At 38.0% G+C, this 19116-nt stretch overlaps 1 protein-coding gene across 1 annotated transcript; it reads right to left on the bottom strand.

The window, feature by feature from the left end:
* Positions 1–4748: 4748 nt before the first annotated feature.
* LOC121860985 (serine/threonine-protein phosphatase 4 regulatory subunit 2-A-like) lies at positions 4749–18740 on the bottom strand. Its single transcript, XM_042358412.1, has 7 exons — positions 18626–18740; positions 15860–15990; positions 14162–14283; positions 11225–11356; positions 9387–9550; positions 8190–8893; positions 4749–6119 (listed from the first exon to the last, which is right to left on the bottom strand). Exons 1-7 carry the CDS (start codon positions 18660–18662, stop codon positions 5523–5525), a joined length of 1887 nt encoding a protein of 628 aa, XP_042214346.1. The 5' UTR covers positions 18663–18740; the 3' UTR covers positions 4749–5522.
* Between the last annotated feature and the right edge of the window lie 376 nt (positions 18741–19116).

The raw sequence follows: 19116 nt of genomic DNA, 5'->3' as shown, positions 1-19116 counted from the left end.
GAAAAACACTGTTATAATTCACATGCACATTTTACTAGCTAGAAAACGTACATATTTATATATAAGCCTTAATTATATTTGTAAAATAACAGTACAGTATTAAATGGAGGTAGAATGTTGGCCTAGTTGTAATGACTAATTTTACACACATGCATGGGCGTCCACAGGGGGTGCAAGGGGGTGCACTTATACCCCCTGGGAAGCCTGAAGTGTTCTTTTTTCTGCAGTCCTTGTGCACAATGGGCGTATAATATTACAAATTCTTAAGTGAACTGTTTGTGCCTTAACATTCCTCCTACGGTCACTTGTGATAAGCCGATACTTTTGACAATTCTTCAGTGTGGGAGAATAATGATGTCATTGGTAAGAGTGACAACTGGTGTCTGGGCCTGACTGGCTGACTCAGGTAAGACCATCATGATGTCCACGTCACAGAGGAACAGTACGTGTATACCTGGTGTTAGGTCATGATGAAGCCGTGACCACTTGTCATTTAAACTGTCTAAGCATTATTTTACAGTTAGTTAAATCACCAATTGAAAAAAAAATTATTTACATATTGTAACAATTGATTGTGGGTTCTTTTTTTTCTTTTTCTTAAACTAGTATATTTGGGCAACTGCACAATTTGTCTGGTACAATACAACACATAATTGTAAAAACTATATAATATTCGTCAATAAATTTTTTATTTTTTTATTTCCATGTACGGCCATGGAAGTTATTGACAGTTATAAGCGTGCTTCAAAGACTGCCACAGTGAGTTCATGTATACCAGCATGTTACTTGTAAAACCAAGTTGTGGTGGAAATGTGAGAAAACATCCAATGGTAACTGAATGTAGGAAAAAATAGTGCAGTTAAATGATATCTACATCACAAAATTTGCTGAGGAGTCACAGTTCTGGTTGGAAATGTGGACACAGTGTCAATATTCCCAGAAGAAAACCACATCTTATTATGGTGTAACAAATCCAGATTACTTTTAAAACCACACTTTATAGTTTCAAATTACCCCCACACGTATTCATAGGAAATCATGTTTTGCGTGCTAGAAAAACACACGTGCACCCTCTGGCATATGCATGCATACGGATATATAGGCCTACATACACATGTGATGTCCTCTCTAAGACTACACAGTCATGATACACTGAACATATTAATGGATTTAATCGAATTTTATATAAAACTTGGTCATTAACATTATAAAATTGATGTTTTAAATACAATTGATTACATTTTCAAAACTTAAAACTGTACAGTACTTTCATAACCACACAAAACAAACAAGCATTCAATAAAATTTGGTCTATCTTTATATATATGCAGTATGGCCAACTCAGCTGTGATCAATAAGGGGTTATTTCAACCTAGGTTCACATGACCACAGGGGTAACTTGAACTGGGGGGTAATCTGAAATTTTAAACTGGTCCAACCTTGTCCTTGACAGATCTTCTGAAGCAGTGTGATTTGTGTCCAGCTATTCTAGAAGCCTTACTGATCTTGACACTTCCTGCCTCCACTTGTGAAGTAGAGCAGTCATTTAGCACACTGAAACATGTCAACACAAGGCTTCCATCAATAATGTCAACTGAACACTTGTCTGGACTGTGCATGCTCAGCGTGCTTCACCAGAAGGTGTTATATAGAAATCCTTCACTGAAGACGTGATTGATCATTTTTGAGCTTATGAGAGTCGCCTGCAGTATCAATTTAACCATTGAAATTATGTTGCTAATGTTCTGAAAAAATCACCATCGTGACAGGCAGCTAGCATTAGCCATCCCTAGTTTATCAGGATTAATGATTTATATAATTAATTATTATTGTTAGTTCTTAATGTTTAAAGTCAACCCTGTGATAATTTTGGTAATTAATAATTTGGTGATAATACGGATAAGTGATGTTGGTGATCATACAGTACAGTACCAGGTACTCGAAAATATGCTAACTCGATTATACTTTACTCGATAGTTTTTGAACAAACTGTTATGTCAAGTCTTGTCTTGCTTTCTTGCGCCCCCTGAAAAAATCCTCCAGATGTCCACTGTCAACTTTGTACAGTATTGGTTTCTTCAGTTTTGTATCACTTGAGTGTGTTATATTATTCTCAAGTGTGTTCAGTATATTTACTGTCCACCCCTGCTAACAATACCAGTGGGGGGTTTGGGTAGGGGTAGGTTAGCAGTAGGGTAGTTAATCTTCAGATAAAATAGCTGATTATCTAGTCTTCAGGTGATCTCAAAAGTACAGCCACTCCTCGACTTACGACCACCCGGACATACGATTTCCCCAGTTGTACCAAAAAATTTTCAAATTACTTATTTTCGAGTCCTGACGTTAGTGATTGCGCTGTGTACTGACAAAATTTTCGTTTGTAATTCCCTTTAAAATGGCTGGCAAGCTTAAAAGTGAGAGTTTTGTGGTGCTGAGAAGAAAAAGTGACACCCATTTTAGATTTTCTATGTATTATTTTCATATTTTCGATTTACAACCTGGATTTGGGTCCCTAACCCCGTCGTAAGTCGAGGAGTGGCTGTATTATATGCTATGAAAGATTTGAGCATTTTAAATATTGTAAAAAACGTAAGAGTAAGGAATAGCTTTTTAAACTGAATCTTACACATATTACATACAAGTAATTGAGGAGAAATTGCACAACTATAAGGTGATTACAGAAGAATGACACAATGTAACCTTATTAATACTTAACAACAATGAGTGTTAGAAAAAAATGAAGTTTGTTAGTGTACAGGTATTAACAGAATCTAATACAGTATAAACAGTGACACAAGGACTAGGGTCTAATACATGCTTCTCTTAAGACAATATCCACTTCATATAAATTATCTATATCTCTTGGTACTTAACTGTGTGTATCTTAATACTGGAAAGTGCCACATATCACTATTGCCATTAAGGGAATGTTTTACCTCCAAAATCATTAAGATTCAAGAGTGTAAAATGAACTTAATCAAGACTGACAGACAAACAAGAAGGATGGCTAGACAAACACCATGATCAAATATCCCTCAATGTTTTCAAAGATGGGAATAATAATAACAGCCATGAACTAGGAGGTAAATAACTTCTTTCTGTACTGGCTTAATTTTATTGGATATTTCTCTATAAAACATACATTCCTGACGCAAAATAAACCAAACTAATAGTCTTTACAGATTCTGAAGCTTTAATTGTTTTTGTTGTTTTTTCGTATCTATTTAGTGGTGATGTTTATTGTGATAAGTCAATTTTTTTTTCCACCGTTAGAAAAAATTATACTGTATTATGCTAGAGACACTTGACTATAGAGCCAGATGGCAATAAAACTGGACCTGGAAACTCCATCTTCATCTCTGAACAAACTTTGGGTGACGACACAATTAAGTTATACATCACAGTATTCCACCTTGTGAGTCATACCCATAGTGTATTGTCCCTGGATCATGCATGACCTGTACAAGTATACATCCCTGGATCATGACCTGTACAAGTATACATCCCTGGATCATGACCTGTACAAGTATACATCCCTGGGTCATGACCTGTACAAGTATACATCCCTGGATCATGACCTGTACAAGTATACATCCCTGGGTCATGACCTGTACAAGTATACATCCCTGGATCATGACCTGTACAAGTATACATCCCTGGATCATGACCTGTACAAGTATACATCCCTGGATCATGACCTGTACAAGTATACATCCCTGGATCATGACCTATACAAGTATACATCCCTGGATCATGACCTGTACAAGTATACATCCCTGGATCATGACCTGTACAAGTATACATCCCTGGAAGTATACGCCCCTGGATCATGCATGACCTGTACAAGCATACATCCTGGATCATGACCTGTACAAGCATACATCCCGGATCATGACCTACAAGCGCCATCCCTGGATCATGACCTGTACAAGCATACATCCCTGGATCACACCTGTACAAGTATACATCCCTGGATCATGACCTGTACAAGTATACATCCCTGGATCATGACCTGTACAAGTATACATCCCTGGATCACAAGTATACATCCCTGGATCATGACCTGTACAAGTATACATCCCTGGATCATGACCTGTACAAGTATACATCCTGGATCATGACCTGTACAAGTATACATATCATGACCTGTACAAGTATACATCCCTGGATCATGACCTGTACAAGTATACATCCCTGGATCATGACCTGTACAAGTATACATCCCTGGATCATGACCTGTACAAGTATACATCCCTGGATCATGACCTATACAAGTATACATCCCTGGATCATGACCTGTACAAGTATACATCCCTGGATCATGACCTGTACAAGTATACTGTATATACATTCCTAGAGCCCATCCCTTAAAGAGTATATCTATAATAATATACTCACAAAAGAGTATTACTTACTGCTACTACATGCCACCCTCCACCAGACCCAACCCCTCATCCCCGCCAACTCAGTAGAAATGTGGATAAATAACGAACGGATGGGTCTGGTGCCGTCCAAAGCTATAACTCTGCAAACACGACATCAAGTTAACTTATCTCGGGTCCAGCATCTGAGACATACCGGGTTAAAAAATCATGGCAGGAAACTTGTTGTATAAATATAAAAAAGTAACTGTTAATTTCAGGAAAAAATTTAACAGCTGTGGCACAACTTGGTGGTGAATTGCTACAAATGTTAACATTCTAAACTTCTTCTTCATCTTGACAATCCCTGATAATAAAAGACTGATAAATAAAAAGAACATTCTCTTTATTACTGTACTGTCCTGGTAACTGGAAAATGCTTACCCCCATCATTACACTGCATAAAATTCTCTCAGGGAAGTTAAGTGTAAACAGACTACTCGTCTATGTCTCTAAAAAGAGTAAAGTTCTTAGGTTACGTCCTATCAAAAGAAATCTACCTAAAGAACTAAGTACATCCCAGTTTCTAACGAATACTAATGGAATAAACACGTACCACACACCAACGTTATATTACAGTAAATCTCGATTCCTCCGTCCAAAAAATTACACAGGAGAGACACGTAACTTCCATACCAAATACTGTACTGTAATGATACATACGTAGGAGACTTAATTGAGGGCAACCAACGACTACTTCAAGCACCTTCCCTCTTGTAGTTTTCATTTGTAATTTGCTGGAGTCAAATCCATAAAAGTTAAGACTCCTTAGGAAATCTGTTGTAGAAACTTGATGGGTATGTCAATCAAACACATACCATCATAAAAACAAAATGATTATCTTTATCACACTTCAATAAAGTTCATATAATCAGCAATCATAAAATAACATAAAAATTTCCACATACCTATTATCTTTACAAAGAAATTAATTTGTAAGGAAAGTCAGGAAACCACTGTAAATCTATGAACCATCGTCCTTCACAAACTTAGATACAAAATACCTTGTTGAGTAACTGTGTCCGAATGGCAGGTACAGCTGTGTAAAATAAATTTATATAAAAATATGCTAATATGTTTTTCTTTAAACTAATTTTACACTTATTTCATTAGTTGGTTCTTCACTTCAGACTCATTTGACTGGGAACTTGAGCAACTAACATTACCAGCATCTTTTTCATTTTTATTATTGGTTTCCACTGAGGGACTATCAGAGGAGGTATTGTCTGGTTCCTGGCCAACCGTCGAGTCTGACTGTGGTAAGCTACTGGAAGATGTTGAGGCGGCATTGTCGGTGCCCGTTGTGGGGTCCGGACTGTCACGGACAGGGGACGAAGTGCTGGCAGTAACTGGCGTGGGAGATGAAGCAGACGAGGAGGATAAAGTCTGAGAGGTGGTGTGGGCTGCTGTATCTGGAGGCGAAGCTACGGATGGAGCGATCGAGGGGTCGGGCGGCGTGGCTGAGGAGGCGTCCGAGGAAGGAGAAGGGGAAGATGTGGCCGAAGGTGAAGTTGCAACAGGAGATGAAGTAGGCTGGCTTGACACACTGTTGGACTGTGCCTGGGACGTACTATCAGCCTCATGACTGTCTTTGCTTTTCTCTTCCTCTATACAAGGCATCTCTGACACATGTGCTAACTCACTCCTGCTGCTGTTTGCTGCAGCCGCTGCTGCCTCTGAGCTTCCCTCTCTTTCATCCTACAAACCACAAAAGTTATTAATGATAAATTCAAGACACATACATTTATGCATACAGTAAAGCCTCGAATAACGAAGTTAATGTGTCCTCCAATATTGCAGTGTAAGGTGAATCATCGTATCACGAATCATTAATTACCATTAAAATAAAGCAATAATAATGAGATGCGTTCCCAAGTGTGACCTTGTCATATCTTTTGTGTGGCTTTTTACCCTCTTTTTCTCCCAAAACAATACAATTAATAAAAATTGCAAACTATATTCTTTAAATAATATTTCTGAATGCATCTTATACAATATAAATGAATAATAATATGGTCACACAAGAAGTGATGGGACGCCATTGTTTTCGTTTGCGTTTACAGCCGGGAGTCCGGGATGATAAAGCGAGACGATTGGGAACGCCAACGTATGAACAGGAAGTGCGTACATGTGAAAATAATGTCGTCATTTCTCTGCAAATGAATATGAAAGCAACACTTATTTACTGTTCATATATGTTTTAAATAATATTTACAAATGTAAAACAAAAATTCTACTCACCAATGGTGGTAAAGTCTAAAACATAAGGACAGCCAATGAATATTGTGCGAGTTTTTACTCAGATGACGAAGTCATCAGGTTCAACTCTGGCTGAAGCTGTAGCTTTCCATAAAGCTGGTGCTGAAACTGTTACTGACCCTGAAGTTGATGTTGAAGCTGCTTATGATGCTGAATTTGATGGTGTAGCTGAAGTTGTTGGTTTAAGCCTTCAAATAATAAAGCGGTCGAAAGAACCTTGCACAGCTGCTTTCTTTTCTCATTATACATCTTTATGTAGAGGTCATTTGTGTTTATTTAAATTTTAATGCTTTGTTCTGTTAATGGATCCACTTCAGAAAATATGTTCATTGCTTGCTCCATATAATATCCACAGACCTCTCACCTTTTTCATATCATTTTAACACATCTAGTTTCTCGGCTAAGCTTAGACACTTTCTATTAGCTTTTGAAACAACACTGCCATCACTTGCTCTCTTGCTCATGTTGAATAGGGATGAAAAAATGAGGTAAGAAACCCAAGAAATTTTTTTCTCCTGTTCCTGTTCCAGATGCGTGAAAACAAAAGGCCCGTCAAGCTCCGACTGTTGTTTACCACTCATTAACAAGGCAGCTTCTTTGCGCAAGGCGCTCTTAATTTTTTTACAGTAATTTTTTTTATAATACATGTTGGAATTTAGTTATTATTTATATGAAAATGTAATTTCATTTTATTTTTATTATATTTTGGTCATAAATACGAATGAAATAAGGACGTAAATTGAATTGGGTCCTAAATTAACGAGGGTTTTAAATATGAAAAGTTGTTGGTCGAACTGTTGTTATCGGAGGCTTTACTGTACTGGTTTGTGGGTCTCCTTATAAGAAGCTCTATATGACAAATACCTTTATGTATTTAAGATATTTTACCATTTCTCAAAATCAGATAATTAATCAGTGTTGAACACAATTTGAACTAGAAGAGAAATCTTAAAGAAAAGACTGAATTGTTTACAGTAAACTAAAATTAAAACAATTTACTATTACTGTACAAAATATTACAACACAAGCAACATTGATTAATAATATTGGCAAAGCATAAAATTAACAAAATTCAATAGACTCATCACTTGTGTTTATAATTATTCAATTTATCTCAAGTGAGTCTTGGATGAGTCTACTGCCTATTAGTAATTAGCATTTTTCACTGCCAGGGATGTTTAACAATGTGGTGCTGAGTCCTTCAAGATAAAGAAAATGTTGAGTGATGTTACAATAACCAAATACCAAACAGTCTACAGTAGTCTCTCAGCTGTTCTTTAAGATATGAAGTGGGGCTAAACTGCTACTGTAGATTTAGTTTCTTTTTATTACTTTACCTCTGCTAGCTTTTTCCCACACTGAGTTGGGTTACCAGAATCAGGAGAAACACAGATTAGCCTATATGTACACACACAAACACACACACATTCCATAAACAGTATGAAGCCAACTCTGAGCCCCTGAGTTTACCTCTTATTAACACACAAATAAGATGTGAGGAAAGCTCACCTGAGTTGTGTCCTTCATCTGTTCAAACTGCTGATGGACCACTTCTGATGTACCCTCCACAGAATCTGGACTTCCCTCAGCATTTGTGGTGGCTGCAGCAGACGTTGATAACACGTCGGTTGTATCATTTTCTTCTTCAAGTTTTTCTGGTACACTTCTGTGGGAACTGTTTGATGAACACACTTCTGGGGAGACTGATGATAAAGACTCATCTTTATCTTCAATTTTATGTCTGACTTCCTTTGTGAGTTCTGTAGAATCTTGTGGCACTAATTCACTCGTTCCTACTTGTTGACCGAGTCTTTCCTGAGACAAATTTACTTCTTTTTCCTCACTGACTTTCACCGTGTGACATGTGGCCTCTGCCTCTCTCAACTCCATAGCCTCTGCCTTGGCACTACTAGAATCACTGCTGCTGCTGCTGGTGTCACTGCCATCTTCACTGGCTTCAGCCTCCATACTCTCAGCATCATGGACAGGATTAAAAGAATTACATTTTTCTTCTTGTATCTGTGGCATTTCGTCGGCAGACCCCGTTGCTTTATCTTCAAAGGTGTCGTCCGTCGTCTTAACCTTCTTGGAGGGCGGCTCAGTTGTTTCTGTCAATGTGTCACTAATATCCTCTCTATGTAGGCCACTAGGACCATTAGCCTCAGACCCTGTTACCTGGTTATCACTCTCATTCATTTCACGACCGTAAGTCTCTGAAAAGAAAAAGAAAGGAAAAATAAACAATAGACCAATTAATAACTGAAATACACTACACAAGGGTGACCGAGAGAAAACAGTTATATGCTGTAACAGTGTGGACTGAGTCAAGCATTCTTTTTGCGAGTCAGTCAGGATTAGCATTTAGAGCTGGATGATGTAGCTAAGTGTCTAAGATATAGAACTGGAGAATAGACTAAGTAATGTTCAGCTACATAGGAAACTGATCAAGCAAAACAGGAGAAAAATAAAACCTAATGTGGTGGTGTATAGGTGTGTGATTACAATGAATAAGTTTGTCATCTGAGAATGAGATCATTCACCAAGTTTGGGTAGAAGGACCAGAGATGCCAAGAGGATGTAGATAAAGGAGGCCATGTCTTACCTACAGTAAATCTTTATACAAATTGAATAATACTTAGTGAGTGAATAATGAAATGAACAATAAGGAACAAGAAGTACTCAGAAAAAGAATAAGATGAAACTAACCATTTGTATTATTGGTGACAGAGTTTGCAGATGGTGCTAAAGATAACCTCTTGGTGAGATGTGACATTGGCGACGTTGCAGAGGAGACAGATATGGTGGTTGTGTGGAGTCCACTTTCTTGCAAGCCGTTGACCAGGGTCTGTTGTGCATCTTCCGTGCGTCGCCTGAAAGTAAACAATGATCTAGAAAAAGATATCCTAAATAGTTCTGCATATTGAAGTAGAACATCATTTTTATACTTCCTCCCTCAGTGAAACAAATAAAAATTAAAAAATCATATGTCAGAAGGTAGGTAAAACTGCAGGACTATTCTTACTGAGCATAACAAAGGTGAAGGAGGTTGCTGGTTTAATCCAACCTAACAGTAGATGACTGGTACAGGTGCCGTGATGATATGACACGGCTACAAGTTGCTTATTCTATATTGTACTGTATCACTAAAGCCAATCCTGACAGTGCCTATAATACTTTCTGGTTTGGGTGACCGGTGGTAGAAGCGGTACCGTTCTTGCCTCGCAAGAGAGATGTCACGGGTTCGATTCCCGGGCCGGTGGAAGTTGTTTGGACTTACTTCCTAGCCCCCATTAGTCCCAGTTCACCTAGCAGTAAAGTAGGTACCTGGTGTAAGTCGAAAGTTGCAAATTCGTATTCAGGGACAAGTTGTTGGAGCTTCCAATAACTTGAAGACAAACCACTGACTCTTCAGGCTTCTACGCCCTTAACTCATGAGACATAAAGGCAAGCATGAACTTAGCATGCTTCCCTGTTGGGCGCAGTAAACGCTTCTCGCTTCACCTTACACAAGGACGAGGGGAGTGCCCCCCAAAAAAAAAAATACTTTCTGGGTAATAATCATAGTTTAGATGTATTTCTACTTGCCCTGGCCATTTCCTGTCACATTCTACACTCATCTTGCATCATTATATCTTCCTTTATCCCCCAATTTCTTTGAGGCCGCTGCACCCCTTCATAGTCCCCACGAGAAAGAGGACAAGGAATAGAGAAAACAAATAAGACAGATTGGTAGACAAGTAGATACTGCACTGAGCTACCAATCCAATCCTTGTCCACTGAGCTACCAATCCAATCCTTGTCCACTGAGCTACCAATCTGACCCTTGTCCACTGAGCTACCAATCTGATCCTTGTCCACTGAGCTACCAATCTGATCCTTGTCCCCTGAGCTACCAATCTGATCCTTGTCCACTGAGCTACCAATCTGATCGACCAATCCAGGCATCATATCAGTTGTGGCCGAATAAAACACTACAATAGAAAATTACATTGTACAGAATTTTGCCTCTCAATTTAATATCGCATTATAACAATTAAATAGCCAAATAGGTTTACAAAAATTAATTCTCATTGACAAAATACCTATTGATAGTCTTCATATATAATCTTTGACATTAGATTCACAATCCTCATCATAAACTATCAAAAGAAAGAAGGAATGAAAGAAAAGAAGTTAACAGAACGATAAAAGAGGACTAAACAGATCGAAAGAAAAAGAAAGAACATAAGAAAAAAAACACATCCTGCACGACTGCTTCAATACCACCCTGCTAGGTGTAAGTGAGATAGAGAATGCACACCTTACACCATTGTTCTCTACTATACACCAAAACATTCTACACCCACCCACTCACACAGACAGAAGATACAGTACTACTTAAAAGCGTGAACTCATATGAACGTCAATTTACGACCATAACAACGCCCAACAGAGTTGATAATTGCACGTGGAGGTTGTAGAGGGAAATACCATACTGTACACTCATTAAAAAAAAGAATGATGGGATTGCATGAATGAGGATGAAGGAGGAGGGTGACACTCACTGGCGGCCGGGCTCAATATTCGACACTACCAGCACATTCTTCTCTAGCCCCCTGAGGAACTTGTCTGTCCGCTTGTAGTGTCTGGTGGGGTCTACCATTATTTCACACAGCCTCTGTATGGTAAACGGTGCACTGAAATATACGGTGAATTACTGAATACATATATACGGTATATGTCGTTAGTTAATTGCTATAACCGTACAGTATCTTTTAAAGGTTCTGAATTTGATGTCTATAAAATGCATTCCTCTTCTAATTATAACTGATACATCACAGATACAGGAATACTAATAATAATCTAAAAATATTGATTTTTTTTTAGGCTTTTTGCCATAATAAAAAGTTCATTGTGCACAGAAATACAGTACAATATACATTACCATAAATACATAAAGATAAATTATATACAATTATATACAGTCTCACAAAATACAACTGAAAGAAACTATGTACCTAATACCACAGAGATCATAACCGGAAATCCCATTGGAGGAGAAGATAAAACATGGAAGAACCAGAGTACGTATTGTATATTTTGACCGTAGCCTACAGTCCTACAGTGAAGTAGACCGTAAATTATGGCTGAATTTTACAGTGATCTCTCTTCCCTGTGTTTTATCTTCTCCTACAGTGGGATTTCGGCATCACTTCATTTGCAATTAATCCTCAACACATAATATTTTAACAGTGACAATTGGAACACAACACTTGAAGAAATCTAATGTTTTTTCTTAACAGGATAAGGACAATTTTGGATCAGTTATGGTATTATAGTTGACCTAAGTCTTATACAGTATATTGCACCTTGCCCTCGAGAGCTGGCTTCATGGTAACCCGGAACATAAAGCTACGAAACAACCTGTGACATTTACCGGGTTGATGTGACGTTAAATACCACAAACAAGGTGATATAGAACTGATCTGTTGCCTCTTTGTCTTGTCTTGATAATTTTGTGGACAAGTTCAGTAGTATGAGTACTGTACTGCCCCTCCACCTCACTCACCAGGACATATTTGTGAACCAGTTGTTTTTAACTCTTTCACGGCAATCATCATCGTCGTTATAGATAATTTATGACAAAGGCGTCATCGTCGCCCCAAGACAATTGGCATTTGGTGCCATGAATTTGAAGCTGTTAACAAAATATCAAACTGAGAATGGAAAGTTGATGATTGGTAGATACACTAGAGTGAGTCACAAGGCTGGTGGAGCCTCAGATCAACTCGCTACTATCTTCTTCGAATGATTTGGAATTACTGTATTTAAGCCTCATCCCCATACCCCCATCCTCAGTAGCACCTATAAAGCCCCAGCCTAGCTCACCACCTATGCAAGGGCTTACAACCCACCTTCACCACAAAAACCCACCGCTGCACCTCCACAACTACCTCTTGCATCACAACAACAACCACCACTCAACACTTGTGAGTTACACTCCACTTCACTTCACGGACTTACAAGTTGCCACCCAAGTTGAGTAAAACAAAATTTATATGGATTTTGAGGCTTCTAAAATTTTACATCTCAAATTTAAAAAAAAAATGTATTAAAACTTTCATGTCATGTTTTTGTGATATATGGGTACCCTTGATTATTGTTACTGGGTTAATAACAAACTAGCGGGTGGGTAAATGATCATACTGTACTGTACTGCAACAAGTAGCTTGAGTCAGGTATGAATAAAATACTATCCTCTTCAGTGATTATTTAAAGCTAGCATGGCTGGAAGGTCCATTCAGAGTCACCATACCTAAAGAGACCAAGAAGGGAAGTTCAAGTGCTGTACAGTATATCAAGACTCTGTTACACAAATGTGCTCTTAAATTACAACAATTACATTTTGGGTAACATTATCATAAAGGTGGTTCGTTAACCTAGATATGAAGAAAAATGTATCTGTTTTTCATGGCACTAGAGAATTAGGTATATATCTCTTACCTAGGGAACCGAAAAATACTTCAATAAATGTTCTTGTAGCAACCATCATCCTCAGACCATCTACAGGGAGCATCAGTGTTTTCCTTTGATAATCTCCAGAAACTCTAGTGTTTTTCTGTTATTAACCCAGAAATAACTCATACTGGCCTAACAAAATGTGTTGTGTTGATAACTTGACACATCAAGTGTTCAACCACCTGAAATATTCCACCATTCATGATGTACAGCCAATCATGACATTCCTCAAAAAATCCCACATTAATGAAAGTTAAAAGTAAGGATTCAATACTCTATTATGTATGCCCTAAATCAAGTGCTTGAGGGCAATATTTACTATAGCACATGACTCATGTATAGCTAAGGACGATGGCCATATGATCTGAAATAATCCTCCGAGATGTTAACAGGGTCAGTGATTCACACACCTATTTTAGATAAACTTTAAAACACATAACTGTGAGTGAATCATCATTACTGAACAAAGGTGATCAAGAATTGGTTATAGCCACATTACTACTAAGTTGGTTGTACATCTGAAAAGGTTACACAAGGTAAGGGAGAAAGATAATCTCAGTGAGTCAGTCAATCAGGATAATCATTCACTGGTTTGACCTACAGACCTAAAAATACACCAGAGGTATTCTAATTGTCTCTCTGGTCTCTCCCGCCACAGTATAATCATTTCACTGACACCAGGCAGGAAATCCTTGACATCATGAAGGGTTTCCCCTGCAGCTGTGTCATGATAATTACTTTGTTTACATTTTTCCAAATTTCTCTTAATTAATTAGATTTATTCTTGCCAATTGGGTCAACACACCAATATTTTTCTTCATTCCCTCTTCAGCCATCATGAGTGAGATAGGATTTCTTGTTATTACTGAAGGAATTCATACATTAGACTCTGTAAATGATCTTTCTACCCCTTAAAACAACACTACTGTACTGTAATCTAATGATGGAATATGCAAATTATATTTCTATGTAACATTACTAACCCAGCAAAAGTGTCAAAGTGGTGTAATAATTTATCACGTGTAGCTGAGTAAGAGAAGGCTGGTACGTTGCCACACTCGCTCATGTCTTCCCCGCCGCAATTTTCATAAAACTCGTTCATCACCTGTGGATGAGAAGATGTCATTACTTATACATGTAGTCACTGATGCTGTACAATACTACAAACGGAAGAGAATATACTTAGGAAAATTCCTTTATACTGTACATCAATAATAAAACTTCAAATGTAACCAAAATGCTAAGTCTAATTATGGTAAGAAGATTTACCAATTAGGTTAATATGTATATTGTGTGCATGAAGCCCCACTGAGCAGCTCTAGCAAGACCTAACCCGCTTAGAACATGACAAGATAAAATGCTAAGTGCAACAATTCTGGTGTGATGAAACAATGGAAATGTATTACTGAAATTTAGCAAACAGTTGGGGAGAAATTCTAGACTGTGTGAAAATTAGACACCCTTGATCATTTCACCTGTTGATTAAACACCCTAATCTTACCTGGGTGGACTAGGTTAGGTAGGCTGTAGTGTGCTTAATGTTAAGGTGAAATAAACTGAGGGGCTAATTGTCATGTGATCCCAAATTTCTGTTAAATGAAGTGAATTACAAGACATAAGAATCAGCTGTAACCCATGAACTAAAAGTGAGAAATATCCATGAACCCCTTGTGTATATTGTGTTCCCCTCCGAGTCGAATATAAAATTAAAAGTGGCGTCCCCATAGAGGTGTTAAATTTATTGAACAATACGACAGAAAATGGTTATTAATTCCTAGCAAATACAAGGTCCCCACTAATGCTCTATCTCATCTGTTTAAGGGTAATGACTAATGAGTAATAGGACAAGAACAACAATGATATGGACACCAGGATGGTTACAACAGCTCACGAGGGGTCAATCACAAGTACGGCATTACTCTAATACAGCGGGACCTCGTTAAGATTAGGAGCCCTCACTTATTTCACCTGATTATTAAACACCTTATTCTTAACCTAACCTAACCCAATCCCCCAGGTAGTGTTTAATCATCAGGTGAAATAAACAGTGGTTCCTTGTCTTCATGAGATACTTATAGCTTATCCAAATGGAGACACAAAACAATTGGTAATTCAAATATTCAGTTGATAAATACAGTAAACCCTTGTTCTTCGCGAGGGTTAGGTTCCAAACAATGGTGTGAATAGGCAAAACTGCGAATAGCAACTTATACTGCCTTAGGGCACTACTGTACACCTACACCAAACAACCAATCAGCCGCGGCAGCACTCATCCCCTCCTTTAACTTGTCTAATAATTTATAATTCAACTTTCTTTGTCAGGGTCATCATTGACTTCTGCCTTTTACATTTCACTTCACTAGCGCTCACATTAGGCAGTCCTTTAGGGGTCATTTTCACACAAAAACACTAAAGTTTTGAGAGTACAACATGAAATGCTGCATGACAAGGCTTGTAAGCTAGCCACCATAGCCACCATTTGGTTACCGTGAATCATCAAAATCGTGAATCGCAAACCTGCAAATGGCAAAGGTCTACTGTTCATTATTTATCTATACCCCACTACATTATTCGATACATTGTACTGTAATTCTTTGACAAAGCTTCCATCAAGATTAATTATTCGGGTTGCATAAAGGAATTAAATTTTAATTAAGGCATTAGTAACACAAGCTACTCACTGTTTCTAGCATGTGTCGCATAAAATGTCTGATCCGGTGCCAGGGAAAAACGGTGTCTCCGGTCTTGGCAACATGTTGAATGTACTCCTCCAAGACCTTTGATACTCCAACACCGCTCTTCTTCTCAAACTCTGCCAAGGTGAAGGAAACATTAAACATCACTCGTATTAATAATTTAGCTAACAAACATTACTAGAAATTTTAAATGATGAAAGAATTAGACCATGTGAAGATTCAGTGAATGTAAAGAGTCACAGGATAAATCACAATTTTGGCTAGGAAAAAAGTCACATTTCCTTTATCATTAACAAGCAAGGTAATAAACCAAATGCATTTTAAGGTGGTTGATAATTGACAATACAGTATATGACTTGCACAGATTGACAATACAATATATCATGGCATTAACCCTTTGTAGGGCAGCGGCATACATAGGTATATTAAGGGTATATTTGTACAAGTAATGAAACAAAGTTTATCGTCATACTGCCTGACAGCGACCACTGGATCTTTACCTATATTCCCAACTTAACTTAGTTTTGTGAGTGACATGGTTAGTACATGAACCCATTGTAGCAGAGTTTTGAACCACATTTAGTACTGTCAATAATTTCCATGGCAGTAGACATGAAAAATATATTTTATTCTTATATTAATTTATGAATAATAATATTTACAAATACTGTATTGTCCAAGGTACCGACTTACCATAGCTGACCACTGTGGGAATGTGAAGAAATATAACTTTATAAAAATGCCATAGTTCTGTTACTAATTATGCATTTATTAGATATTAAGCTTTACTGTACAGTACTCAATAACTGGAGATAATTACAGATGTTACAGAAGAACAAGGTTAAATACACAGTTGACCTCAAGGAATAACAAAACACAACTTGACCTCATACATGGCCAAGAAATTTTATCTGATTAGACAACCTGTCCTCCCAATGACCTCACCTGACTTGCCTCAGTCAATTTCAGCTTCACGTTGCCCATTTATACAGAGACTAACCTAACGTTTTTTTTTTTTTTTTTAATCATTAATAAATCAATTCTGTGCATTGCTTCATTGAGATTGATTGAAATATTGACTTTTATAAATAAAATTTGACAATTAATCTTCAAGTTAAAGAAAAACTTCCTAATGTTACCTGAGGATTTAAGTTATGTGAGCTGAAATAAGTTACAGTGCCTGAACACTATACAAGGTGGAATGATATGAAGTTCTAAACATATTTGTGATAAATTTGAATACACGATGGTAAATATATACTGAGTCATACCGATTCCTAACATTAAGGCAATTTCCATAGACCTAACATGAATGACTCAAACCTTCATCTCACTTCCTTCTCCTCATTTTCCTGGAGGTAAGAGGGTCAACAGTCAGTCAGGTCACAGGGGGGTGTGGTCATCAGTCGGTTATGTCACAGGGGGTCAGGTCATTCATCAGGTCAAAAGGGGTGTGGTCATGTGAAGTTCCAGGTCAAAGGAGGTGTGGCCATGTCATGTTCCAGGTCAAAGGGGGGTGATCGTGTGAAATTCCAGGTCAAAGGGGGTGTGGTCATATCAAATTACAGGTCAAAGGGAGGGTGTGGTCATGTCAAATTACAGGTGTAGTCATCTGTCAGGTGTACTCGGTAAATACAGACAGAGAACCACCACCGAGCAGTCATGATTTTTCACTGAAGAGGTTGAAGAAAGACCCCCCAACCTCTATGGATTTTCTTTAGTAAATTAAGAATCAATTTTAACACATTATCACCCAATAAGTCCATTTAATACAAGTACATTTAAGTAAAGTGTGGTATGAAAAAACTACCAAACACTGCTGATGGGACCCCTTGTTGTAGAGTATTACCATAATGCTCTAGGAATATATATTAGTTAGGGTTAAGTTAGGTTTGGTTAGGTGTGACTCATTTATTTTTTTTGGGGTGGAATTTGAGCAGCTGGGTTGATAGTGGCAATTGAGATCATGTTCAGAGGGATATAGTTGATGTTTCTTTGTATACCAGTACTGTTTATATACACGGTTTGTATACTTGAACTGTGTATGTATTTTGTATACTTACACTGTCTACATTTTTTTTAAAGGGGATTAGCCCACCCATACATAGTGAATTAATATAAACTTGTATCATTAATCGACTACATATATCTACTGGGACGTTAAAATATATTCATTTCATTGTTTATATCTACTTGCTGTTAATATCTCTCACCGGGAAAGAAAGATGTATCAGCCCAGTGTTAAGGTGTGGTAGGGTGTACACAGTGTGAGGTTCGGTACAGTGGGAGGGTGCACACAGTGGGAGGGTGCACACAGTGGGAGGGTACACACAGTGGGAGGGTGCACACAGTGGGAGGGTACACACTGTGGGAGGGTGCACACAGTGGGAGGGTGCACACAGTGGGAGGGTGCACACAGTGGGAGGGTACACACAGTGGGAGGGTGCACACAGTGTGAGGGTCAACACACAGACCTGACCCAAGCAGCTGTAGCCAACAATGACCCCCCACCACCACACTACTCCCTCACCTCCCCACCACTCTTTAACACACTGACACTGATGTTCCAGGCCACATCACAGCTCTGAGGGTTTGGGGTTTAATTATTGAGCGGGAGAGAAGAGGGTGTGGAGTAATCAGCTGTGGAGGGCCGGGCGCTTCTCTCCTCTTGTCTCTCCCTCAACAACTCCTTAACTCACTCCCTAACTACTACCACTTAGTGAGAGAGGAAGAAAAAATAGAAATACTTACTTTCAAGTTCCTCTAATATGGATTCTAGGTTCTCCATAATCGTTAAAAAAGCCTTTATGACAGGCGAGGTGACCCCACTTCGTTGGTCTTCTACTGAACTTGAAAACAAACAACATGGCGGATGTCTATGAGAAATGTTTTGGTGATAATTAACAGGTCTAGTGTACATTAACACCCAACTACGATAATTACAACTAACATTAATTACATATTCATTTGTGAGGAAAATTAGTAAATGATAATTAACTAACAATTTTATGGATAACAAGATTGTGAGGGACTGCAAGGCTAAAAGCTTTCCTTCTCCTTGTTATAAAACTTTCTTTTTGGTGAAAGTCATATACTACTTAAATTGCAGAATATATACAAGAAAATGACTTTTTATATATTATATATTAATAATAACAATACAAAAATCTTAAGAAAAACGCTATGTTGACAGAAACAAGTGTATCCACTGCTTTAGTCTGTATTCAGGAAGTAAATGTCTC

The sequence above is a fragment of the Homarus americanus genome, unplaced genomic scaffold (assembly GCF_018991925.1).
Source record: "Homarus americanus isolate GMGI-L3 unplaced genomic scaffold, GMGI_Hamer_2.0 scaffold52806, whole genome shotgun sequence".
Lineage (NCBI taxonomy): Eukaryota > Metazoa > Arthropoda > Malacostraca > Decapoda > Nephropidae > Homarus > Homarus americanus.
The sequence above is the reverse complement of the archived record's forward strand: the minus strand, read 5'-3'. Positions and strand labels throughout refer to the sequence as shown.

Coding starts and splice junctions, on each gene's coding strand:
- LOC121860985 (XM_042358412.1), bottom strand. CDS start 18,662: ATGGAGAACCTAGAATCCATATTAGAGGAACTTGAAA. Junction 15,991..18,625: donor CATATTAGAGGAACTTGAAA/GTAAGTATTTCT, acceptor TCACCTTGGCAG/AGTTTGAGAAGAAGAGCGGT. Junction 9,551..11,224: donor AATATTGAGCCCGGCCGCCA/GTGAGTGTCACC, acceptor GTTTACTTTCAG/GCGACGCACGGAAGATGCAC.